At 38.3% G+C, this 12,363-nt stretch overlaps 1 protein-coding gene across 1 annotated transcript; it reads left to right on the forward strand.

The window, feature by feature from the left end:
• Nucleotides 1-7,462: 7,462 nt before the first annotated feature.
• LOC143573347 (wall-associated receptor kinase 5-like) lies at nucleotides 7,463-10,807 on the forward strand. The gene is made up of 3 exons (XM_077058250.1): nucleotides 7,463-8,529; nucleotides 8,610-8,783; nucleotides 9,600-10,807. Exons 1-3 carry the CDS (start codon nucleotides 7,680-7,682, stop codon nucleotides 10,805-10,807), a joined length of 2,232 nt encoding a protein of 743 aa, XP_076914365.1. The 5' UTR covers nucleotides 7,463-7,679.
• Nucleotides 10,808-12,363: the final 1,556 nt, after the last annotated feature.

Here is a 12,363-nt window from a genome sequence, read left to right on the forward strand (position 1 = left end):
CTAGCGGATAGACCTCCACGAACCGATCCGCCGTTTGTTCTAGGATGGGCAACTCGTTCTCGTCTAGAGCGCGAGTACCCATCCGAGCGGGACCGTCAGCCTCCCGCGGGTTCAGGAGCGACTGCAAGTCGTTCCCCTCTGAAATAAACAGGAAAGAAGTTAGAAGAAATTTCAAAATCAACAAAAAGAAACAAAGCATACCGTAAGGAACAGAGTTCGAACCGTATTCGAGGACGATTGGGATCTTTTGCGCATCGGCAGCCTTCCACACCCGGCTCATCCCCAGCATCACCATCCCGGACTCCGCAAACCGGTAAACCGGAGATTGGACCCGAGATATCTTCGCAAACCATTCCGCCTCCTGGTAGATGGAGGCGTGAAGGCTGGGAAGTGCTTGCCCGTTCTTGAATTTCATGGCAATGGGGATGGCGCGAGCGGATATGAAGAAGAACTCCCGCTTCCACGAGCGAAGACTGCGCTCGGTCGCGCAGATCTTTAAACCCTTAATCCGGGTTGTCAACGTGTACCACCCCTGGATGCACCTCCAAGTATAGAAGGTCATCAGGCGGTCGACATAGGGCTCGATGCCCAAAATCCGGCACACCCACTCGAAGTGGCGAATCTTGGCGATCGCCATGGGGTGCAACTCGGTCAAATGAACACCGTGCCTCTCAAGGACACGGTAAACAAACTTTGTCAATGGGAACCTAAGATTCCCATAAACAAAGAATGCAGCATAAACCCCGATCTTGCCTCTGGGGGGCATCGTACACCGTCTGATGGGGTTCAGGAAACTCAGGCTCGAGAGACTCGAGCATGAACTTCCTGACGACGTACCGATACAGATCGCCAGGCAGAGCACACTGGCACTCACCAGCAGTACTCTTGTCATCAACTGCAGATTCGAGATCACGAGACATCTTGTAAAAGAAGAAGAAAACGATTTCGGGAGAATGCTTGCCTGAAAAGGTGAGTATTCGCCGGAAATCGCAAAGAAGATGAAGAGAAGAGTGAAAGTGTGGATTACAAAGAACCCTCTCCCCCTTTATATACTAATCGCAATTAATGCGATGAAATTAATGCGGAAGAGAGAGAAAACGAAGGTGCAATGAAACTATGACACGTGGCAAAAAGCAAGCTGGCAACAGCTGTTGACAGGACGCATACCATTAATTTCGCGGCCACGCGCCCGAAAAATCGCGCCCACGCGCCTGAAAAAGCGTCTGGAATGACCATGTACTGTCACGTCACCATAACTTCCTGCACGATCTGACACAGTCAGAAGAAACCGTCGCACGACGTTTCAGAGTTTTGGACTGTTCTTCTTTCCACCAACTCTTCGAATTTCAAAATTCAAAATTCAAAAAGATTAAAAAGTAAGCGGGAAAATACCCCTTACCTTGGCAAACAAGTAACCGTAAGACGGATGCGGGTACAGTGTTAAGGAAAAACCCTTCACATACCTAGCACCCGCAGGGAATTGAAGCCAAGAAAACCTTGGCAAACAAGTAACCGTAAGACGGATGCGGGTACAGTGTTAAGGCAAAACCCTTCACATACCTAGCACCCGCAGGGAATTGAAGCCAAGAAAACCTTGGCAAACAAGTAACCGTAAGACGGATGCGGGTACAGTGTTAAGGCAAAACCCTTCACATACCTAGCACCCGCAGGGAATTGAAGCCAAGTAAACCTTGGCAAACAAGTAACCGTAAGACGGATGCGGGTACAGTGTTAAGGCAAAACCCTTCACATACCTAGCACCCGCAGGGAATTGAAGCCAAGTATACCTCGGCAACCAAGTAACTATAAGACGGGTGCGGGTACAGTGTAAAGGCAAAACCCTTCACATACCTAGCACCCGCAGGGAATTGACGCCAGGAATACCTTGGAAGTAAAGTAACCGTAAGACGAGCGCAGGTACAGTGTTAAGGCAAAACCCTTCACATACCTAGCGCTCCGCTGGGAATTGAAACCAAGAAGGATCTTCTGGGCAATGCTTGCGGAAACGGAAATAACATCCCCGCATAGTGGGAACGTCGAGAACTACGTTGTTTGAAGCTCCAGGATGGAATTGGTGGTTTTAACATAATTGATCACTATGTTCAAAACTACCAAAACCTCACGGAGAATCCACACAAGTGGGACTCAACGCTCCTGACTTGCGAGGAGGTTACAGACCTACCCGCATCATACCCAAAGACCAAGCAGGAAACTCGGGAATTTCTGCAAGTGACAAGGACTTCCGCGGGAGGAATCCCCATGGAAAACCTTAAAAAACCCTTTTCAAAACCCTTTGCTTAAGTCCAAAAGTTCACCTCACTTTATTAAACACTCATGAGAAGAACATTGGACTGGGGGGACTTGAAGAGGTAGGTCCCAGCAGAGCCCAGTTGGACCCGCAAGACTCACCTTGAAGAGGAACGTCTGCGCAGAAACCAACTGGATCCGCAGGACCAACCATGCTCAGAGACGTGACGTCCTTACGCGCAGTACGCAAGCTGTTCCCGCAGGAAATGCCTCCCAATGGTGAAGGACTCCGCCTGTCCCCGCAGCCTCGGATACAAGCCATCAGGGAAGACCACCCGCGCAGCAAGGCTACACGCACAAGGCACTTAGCTCTCAATCACTCAGTGTCACCTGAAGGAATGAGCAAAGCCGGGAACAATCCCGCACAAGGGCGGGAGGGGGAATACTCCCGCCCAAATAAGCCAGTCCGTACGATACGGGAAGATCTTCTGTACTGTACCTGACGAGGTATGGGAAAAAGATCTGACTAAAGATACGACAGCTTATTGACCACAGTATGGCGAGCAGCATGCTCCTGTACTGTGTCACTATTAGCCGCTGCCTACTCACCAACTACTGCCATACCACGTGCGTAGCCGACAGTTGGTGGAAAAGGAATAGTACACAGCAGGCCTGGTCACTATCAGCCGCTGCCTACCCACCAACTACCAGCAGGGCACGTGCGTAGGCCACTGTTGGTGGAACAGGAACACTGTAGCAGCCGGCCACACCTCCTTGGAAACCTACCTTCGGCTATAAATACCACAAATGGTATGACCATCTCATCTTATCTTGTATCATCATATTATACCTGATATCTGCTCTAGCAATCTCTTAATATACACTTATATTTAAAGAGCAATCTAGTCTGATTCTCACGCCGGAGGGTGGTCACAAGGAGGAACCCCCCCCCCCTTCTCAGTGACAAGCTCACGGTGTCTGTTTTGCAGGTTATCAGAAGAACCATCTTCTCAGGGTCTAACCCCTCGTGGGAAACATCTATCTAACCCCCAGGTTACCAGTAATCTGCCCGGGGTCTGGTTAGTGTTTCTTCAGATACCATATTGGAATTGAAATAAGAGGAAATCAGAATTACAATGCTTTGATATTTGTTTTGCTTGTCAAAATACAGAGAAAGGAACATACTTAAATAAGAGCTCTAATGTTCTATATAAGGAAAAAGAAATAATAGTAAAAAAAATAATCCCTTGATTGTTGCTATGCAACGGCCACTTGCTGTCTTGGTTATTGTTTAGAATGGAAATGAGATCTTTGCATAATTATTGATTTTATTTTCTAACATTTTATAGCTCTTTCAAACCATTACAATGTTCAATCTTCAGCAACTATCTTTCTTGTCCAAGGTTAAAAACTACACGGCTTTCTTAAGAGCATTTTTTCGGATCGTGACCCCATATTTCTAAGTCGGTTTGGACGTAATTATTTGACGCTATTGGAACCAAACTATTGCATTCTAGCGCTTATCACCCTTAAACTGGCAGCCAAACAGAGTTGGTTAACCACACCTTGAAAGGGTACCTCAGTTGTTTCACTTGTGATGAACCGAAGCGGTGGTATAAATTCCTACATTGGTAACCAACTTCTCATAATACTCAAGACAAAACTTCAAAAGGCACAACAATGTATGATCGATCAAGCGAATCGACATCATCAACACATGGAGTTTCCGGCTGGCGGCCAAGTTTTGTTGAAGCTTTGGCCATACTATCAAAAACCGGTTGCTAGTTGGAATGTTGAAAAGCGTAGTTGTCGCTTATATGGGATGTTTAAGGTATTCAAACGCATTAGTAAAGTTGCGTACTGCCTAGCTTTGCTGATTGGTTCCCGCATCCATCCGGTTTTACATGTTTCGTTGCTACATCCTTGTAAAGGTGACTGGTCCTTGATGGTCACTTTGGTTTCCACTAGACCTATTGGAACCAATCAGTTTACCAGTTGTTACTGGCCTTGCGTCGTTGTGGGGGGGGGGGGGGTGTATTGATACATACGACCTGAGCCCATCAGGGGATCCGGAAATCAGAAGATCAAAACAGGTTATTTGTACGTCAAGTCGGTTTAAAAATTAAAATAAAATAAGGATGGAGATTTTGCAAGATCTCATTCACCAATTATCTTTCATATTTTGAAGCATTTGAATTTTATTCTAGTTTTAAAAGATTTTTATTCGTGCTCTTAAAGTTTTGTTTTCCTATAACTACTCTATTGATTTTTTTTAGTTAGGGATATCATAAAATTGTCCTAATTAAGTTCTCTTTTTTTCTCTATTATTTTTCTTGAAGATTGACCATCTCAAACTAGGTTGTATAAACAGTCACCCTTTAAATATAGAAGGTCACTATTGATTTTGTCAAAATGTAATTTATAATGGGCATTCCAATGAAAGAAGTTTTACGAGTTTTATTTATTTGATACCCTATATTTTAAAATAAATATAACTTTAGACTCCAACATAAATGCTTTTACTCTATTTTACATGAGAAAGTAATACTTTGTTTAGATTAAACAAATATGCTCTTACTCTATTTTACATGAGAAAGTAAATGCTTTTACTCTATTATAAAACATATATAAGTTTAGGGGCTCCAACATAAATGCTCCAACTCTTTTTGATACCCTCTATTTTACTTTGTTACCATATTTTACATGAGAAAACGAAAAGTCAATAACACAATTATCCTAATGCCAAACAAAGTAATGCTTTAAAAAGTAGTATAAGATTAATATGAATAAACACACAACAATAACTTTTTATTCTCTCTTTATGAAGAAACTTTGAACACAATTTAGTTATCTTTGAATATTATTAAATTACTCTTGATCTTGTCTATAGAATACTTGGTCTTCTAAAACAAAGTTATTTTAATATTTTCTATTAACAAGTTCAACGTTTTCGTGACATGATTGGCATTAAATAATATTTAAAGCTAGACGAAACAAATGGAATTATTTGTTTATTATGTGATTCAATTTAATTATTCAGGTATAACAGTGACTTTCAAACCCACCAATTTGATTTATCACACTCCTAACTTCTCTTCTTATTTGTTTATTTGTGATTTGTTAGGATTCATTACAAAAACTATCACCAAATGTATTATCATGCCGATATGGTTTACCTTTATCAAAATCAAACTGAAACTCTTGGTTGATTAGGAAGCTTAATGCAACAATATTCATACCATAAGTGCATGCATAAACAGATCTTCTCTACACATGTGTGTAATGTAGTGTAGCTGTGCTTTGGGCTAAAAGATATGCTGAATAAGTACAAATTACCATATAAAAGCAAGATGTCTTTGATTGTATGATATAAAATATTTTATAAAAATGTGTTGGTTAGTGTTTCTTTAAAAAAGCATTTTTCAAGTAATCGTATAGAATAGTAGATATTGATAAAGTTTAAAAAGCACAAGGTCAAAATCTATGCATTTTCAACAATACATAAATCTCTTAAACTATGGCTATAATACCAACTTGTAGCACCCAAATTTTGGACCATTCTACATCAAGTTATAATTGCCACATTCGGTTCCAAAAGTTTCTTTCTTGTGTATAAACATTTACGTATCTTAGCACCATAACATTCACTTTAAACTTATAATCATCAATGTACATATTTACGAGAGTTTAGTTTAAAAATTAATATATACAACTAAACCTTTTGTGACTTATCCATCTATATATAAACAAGAGTCTAATCTCATGATGTGTGTTCACTTTCCATCCTTATCATCCATCTTTTATTCTTGAGTTGTATCTAGTGCAAACCAACACTATATATTAGTATAACAAGCACCCATAATCATGTATTCCAAACAAGTCCCAATATGAAAAATCTCAAAAGTTAACAAATTAGCCAACATAGTCCACATCTGCCTAGCTTAGACACGTACCCAACACAATGTAAGCGTAGCTCTGAACTATTTTAGCATATACTACTCTGGTCAACGTAAACTACACTGTACCTGGGAAAAATTGGCATTTTATTATTAATAAATCAAGCTAACCAACTATGAGTCATTTACACCGACATGAATAACCATCTTATCTATCAATTATATTCATGTATATACAAGAATTTTCTTACCACATACAAACGGATCAAATTACCCGTTCGTTTAAATGTATGCATAACACAACGGCTTCATTAGCAATGAGTTGTTGATTCACTAATCATTAAAAAGCGCACAACTTTTTAAAATGGATTAACAGAAAATTTTCAAGACGTGCATATCTCATTATGTCGTTTGTAGACACACCTTATCAATTTATTAACAACTAAAGCATAATTTAAGTGTTATTGATTATATATCTTCGCACATGAATATACTAAGTGTAAGAATCACTTACTAGACTAAAGTACATGACATACTCACCTTGCCCGTAGGATGACCTAAATCATGAATTTTTTCCTTTGACCCATTTGCTTCCAAGCTATTTTGCAGCAAATACAGAAAACATAGCATACGAGTTCTAAGTCATTTCAATATATATATACCAGATCCTCATATGATCTTTAAGAAATATTTTCATCCCAATATCAACTTGAACATGAGCCATGTAACATTTAATAATAGTGAACATTACGTTGAACGTGATGAACTAAAACACAATATGTTGATTTTCTCTAATGAGTCATCTTTTACTCATCATAACGCAAAAGAACTAAATTAAACAAATTGAGCATCCATGAACAACATCATAAACTAAATCACAACATATTAATTCTCTCTCTTAAGTCCTCCTTTAATCATCACAAACGAAAGAACTAAAACACATCATGAACAACATCAATGACTAAAACACAATATTGACCATCCCAGAAGTAGCAATGACAATATGAGAAGTAACTTCGTGTGCCTAATACTTTTATTTGTATTGTTTTAAAGCAATTTAAACAATCTGATCCATATAAAAATCAGTCAGCACTACTTGTTGATTAAGGTGGAGTTGACCTTGACAATGAAAGTGAACACTAAAAGTTAGTAGTGTCATTCTTATATCACCAGTTACATTGAAAAGTTTAATTAAACGGTTTAGCTAAGCAATTTGTATAACGGGCAATGCTAAGTTTTAACTGAAAATACTACGCCTGTTAAATTATTATCAGCTGATTATCATACTCTAATTATTATAATTCAATTAAACTTAACACTACCTGTTCTGTAAATTGCTTAGCTAAACCATGACCAAATCCCCACATAATTATAATGTTTTGAAATTTAAAATTCAATTTATATTTTGAATCTTCTACTTGGCAACCTATAGATTATTAAAAGGCGTAGAACTTTTCAAAGTAACTTAACACTGTTCTATAAATTGGTCAGCTAGACCATAACTAACTCCACACATACAAACAAGATAGTAGCAACATGCTACTTCTTTTCACACTTCTTCTGTTTGATATCTTACCGTTGAATGTTCAAAGTGTCACCGGGAACATAGCAAAGCCAGGCTGCCAGACACGATGCGACAATTTGACAGTTGCATACCCTTTTGGTATTGGTATAGGCTCAGGTTGTTCCAGAGACAAAACATTTGATCTCATCTGCAACTCAACTTACGACCCACCGAGGCTATTCATGGATACCGGAGACGTTCAAATACTTAATATTTCAGATTATGAGATTTGGGTCACCAGTTATGTCGGTACAAAATGTTACAACCAGCTCGGAAATGTAACTCATGAAGATTATCCTGCATGGTTTGACTTAGTTTCTACGCCTTTTAGTTTCTCCCCAAAAAACAAGTTCACAGTCATCGGATGCGATGAGATTGCCTTGATTAGTGGCGGTGACTTCACCAGTGGCTGTTTCGGATTATGTAACAAACCAGATGATGTGCCTGATGGCTACTGCTCAGGAATCGGGTGTTGCCAGACATCTATACCAAGGGGTCTCAAATCCTATGATATTACACTTGGCAGCGTAAGAAACCACACAAGAGTTGGGTCATTTAATCGTTGTGGATTTGCGTTTCTTGGTGAGCACGAGAGTTTGCAGTTTCATGGTGTACAAGATTTATCTAATTCTTCCAAGTATTATAGCGTTGACCCCATCATCCCCACAGTGCTGGAATGGGTAATCCAAAGCAACCGGAGTTGCATTGAGGGTAATGAGTGCAAAGGAAATAGCTCATGTAGTGATACAGATATTGGCGGGTATAGATGCACCTGCAATAATGGTTATGAAGGAAACCCTTACATAGATCCAGGCTGCCACGGTATGTATATATATGTTTTCCATTTTAACTTTAATAAGATCCAAAAACTTTTGGTGATGGAAGTATTTTGTTTTTATTAGACATCAATGAGTGCGAAGATAGAATCAACTTTCGTTGTTATGGGCAATGCGTTAATGAAGTCGGGAGTTACAATTGTACATGTGGCCCTGGATATGCGGGCGATGCTAGAACACCTGATGGCTGTCAAACTGTTGGAAAGGGATCAAAATTTCCAGTCATGGTATTCACATCAGGTAATTCTTCTTATAAATAGGCAAAGATACAACAGGAAATTAAGATAACTCAGATATTAGACTAAGCTTGGTTTAAGAAATTTGAGTTTATATTATCTAGAAGGTTTCAGTTGTCTTGGTATCTTTGTATTTATATCTGGTATGATGGTAGGAATATATTCCGTATAATTATGAGTCATATGCAGGTTTCTTTATTTTCGAGGGCCGTCTTAGTCATAAATAAAATAAGTTTTCATTGTTATCAGTGTGCTAATTTTCTGGTTCATCAGAAATAAAATTAAAATAAAAAAGTTCGGAGTCGTGTCTTCCAAAAACATATATTTCTTCTTTTCTGTTTTGATTCAATTGTGCCAACATCAGAAAACAAATAACTGCCTAAAGAAACAATCCCAAAGAAATACCTGGAGTCCTGGATTACTACAGACTGCTTCTACTTGAACTAACTGCTGCAACATTCACACAAACAATCATCTTCATGCTTAAAATCATACTTCAACATTCCGAATCACCCCTTCTTGACATAGAAAATTAGAAACTCTTTAACCTTTTACACAGAAGAACACAGCAAGTTCTAATGGACCCTCATGAGTCTTGACCCATGGATGAAACATGCTAACAACACGTTAAATCTTACTTCGCAAAAGATTGAATTTAACAGTGTGTGTGACATGGCAGAGCCTAGCAATATTATCTTGTGAATTGATCTTTACATGGACTAAATGCCGTTATTTTTCTTTTTTAAACCAGGTTAATTCACATTTTAGTTTTAGATAACTGCAAATAAGTGAAAAGTTTTACTTTCTGTTCCACCTGTAGCGCTAGTGTTTGGCATGGTGGCGATATTATCTGGAATGATTGGGATATTCTTTGGCATAAGGAAGAGGAAGCTAATCAGGCTACGGGAAAAGTTCTTCCAGCAAAACGGTGGGTTCTTGCTGAAACAAAAACTCAAGACACCAGGGACTAGTGAGGCGGTGATTATGTTTACCACTGAACAACTTCGAAAAGCAACTGACAATTATTCTGAGGAGCGGATTATAGGTCGAGGTGGTTATGGTGTAGTATACAAAGGAATTTTGCCCGATAAAAGTGTCGTTGCAATAAAGAAGTCTAAGGTAGTGGATGAGGCTCAGACAGAACAGTTTATCAATGAAGTCATGATCCTTACACAATTGATACAACGAAATGTGGTAAAACTTCTAGGTTGTTGTTTAGAAGAAGAGGTACCGGTACTAGTTTTTGAGTTCATCTCTAATAACACACTTTTTCATCACATTCATCATAAAGTTGGTGGAATGAGTTGGTTATCATGGGAAAATCGGTTGAGAGTAGCTGTTGAAGCTGCCGGTGCACTTGCATACCTTCATTCGGAAACTATTATGCCAATCATACATAGAGATGTCAAGTCTACCAACATATTAATTGATGATAAATACACTGCCAAAATTGCAGATTTCGGTGTTTCAAGGTTAGTCCCATTAGATCACGATCAAGTCACTACTCTTGTTCAAGGCACGCTAGGGTACCTTGATCCTGAATACTTTCTCACAAGCCAACTAACTGACAAGAGTGATGTATATAGCTTTGGAGTGGTACTTGCAGAACTCATAACAGGGCAAAAACCCCTTTGTGCAAAAAGAACCAATGAAGACAAGAATTTGGCAACATACTTTGTTAAGGCGGTGAAAGAAAACCGTCTCTTTGAAATTGTTGAACCAAGAATTTTACGAGAAGGAACTCTTGATCAGTTAGAAGTAATAGGTGATCTTGTAGAGAGATGTCTCAGCTTACATGGAAATGATAGACCTAGTATGAAAGATGTTGCAATGGAGTTAGAGGGCTTGAAGAAGTTCAAAACTCATCCTTGGGGCCAACAACAATCACATGAAGAATCTAGAAGCTTAATCCTTGAAATTGAGCAATCTGATCTTTATGTTGTTCCATTAATCACACAGAATACACATGAGTGGGAATCTTTCTCAGGTGGTTCTAACATGACATTTCAGGAAAACAAACCACGTTAAGTTTAGATCGAGTTGATTTTTTAGAGTTGATTCTTAGCAATACATCCATGTATTTTTTTTTTTTGTGTTGTGCATAAAGTGTGTATATATATTTGTTACGGGACGGGATTTTACAAACCAATATAACTATTCAAGGTGCATAGACGTGAACAAGATCACACGGAAAGACATAATAAAGTTGATCATAAAACTACGGGGTTATCATAATAAAGTTGATCATACGGGGTTATCATTCTTCTTTTCAATGATGGTTAACTAGTGTCCAGTAAGCAGTTTTATGATCAACTTTATTATGTATATCTATATGAACTTGTGTGCTTCTATGCACCTTAAAAAGTTGTATTGGTTTGTAAAATACCATATATGGACTAAGTTGAAATGTACGTTAAAAAGTTGTATTGGTTTGTAAAATACCATATATGGACTAAGTTGAAATGTAGAGTAAATTGCATTTTTCGTCCTTTAAGTAAATAATAGCACTTGTCCTTTGTGTTCACATTTTGTCACAGTTTACGTCTTTTCCAATTTCCATAATAGGTGTTATATATATATCTATTAATTCTAGTTATAATATATGTGCACGAGATAACTTTGTTATTTTATCCATATACTTATGAGAGTTTATTAAATGAAAATAAAAAGAACTAATAAAATAAACATTCTAACATCATCTCCATTTTCTAAATCAAGCCTTGTCAAAAACACTCAAAAACTTATTCACAAGTGTCTCATCTAATTAAGAACAAGCATTCTCATCTCTCATACTAATCGGTATCAACTCTCAAAGGAACGGACTAATTAAAGATGATTTGTGATTTTAGGGTAGTTAATTTCTTAGATGGTTCATATCTAGCTTTGTTTCGTTGGAATGAAAATATCATAGGATATTTGAGGTGGCCGGAGTTAGTAGGGTGAGTGATGGTGGTTGAATCAGTTCTATGTGCGAGCCTAGAAACACCATGATCACCATCATAATTCCCATGTAAAAATCACCATGGTCGCCGCCCACTGTTGTCAGCAGCCACCCCCGTTTACCACTTAATCAAACCCTAACTCTTTAACCAAGAATAACAACTTTATCAGTCCAAATCTTCATCCTCTGAATCGAATATGGGGATATTGGGTTTCTGAACAGAGACGGGGCTTAATCTTTGCCCCCCTCCCTTTGAAATCATATTTAGCGTTTTATTGGTTCAAGTCTTCGTCTTGATCCTCTCCTATCAAATAGATCTGTCCAAATCTGCTTTGTTGTGTTCAAATTATAAAGAGGGAGTGATGACCTTTAGTTAAGTCATATAGAAGCCTAATTAATCTAGATAGCTAGGATAAATAAGGTATTGTATCCACCAGTAGCATGTGATTAGTGTTACACGTGGTTTTGATTATTTAAAGTAAATAATGAAACTTAATTAACTAAACTTTCCAACTCTAAACCCCTAATTTGATCAATTTTGCTATATTACAATTTAACAAGACCCGACCTATGATTATACAGTTCCTTGTCCATTTTTAAGCATGATAAGATCTCCTTTTTAAAGAAAGCGTACCTTTGAAGA

The sequence above is a fragment of the Bidens hawaiensis genome, unplaced genomic scaffold (assembly GCF_021521415.1).
Source record: "Bidens hawaiensis isolate Kalapana, Puna unplaced genomic scaffold, B.hawaiensis_p1.1 tig00026395_1, whole genome shotgun sequence".
Taxonomy (NCBI): Eukaryota; Viridiplantae; Streptophyta; class Magnoliopsida; order Asterales; family Asteraceae; genus Bidens; species Bidens hawaiensis.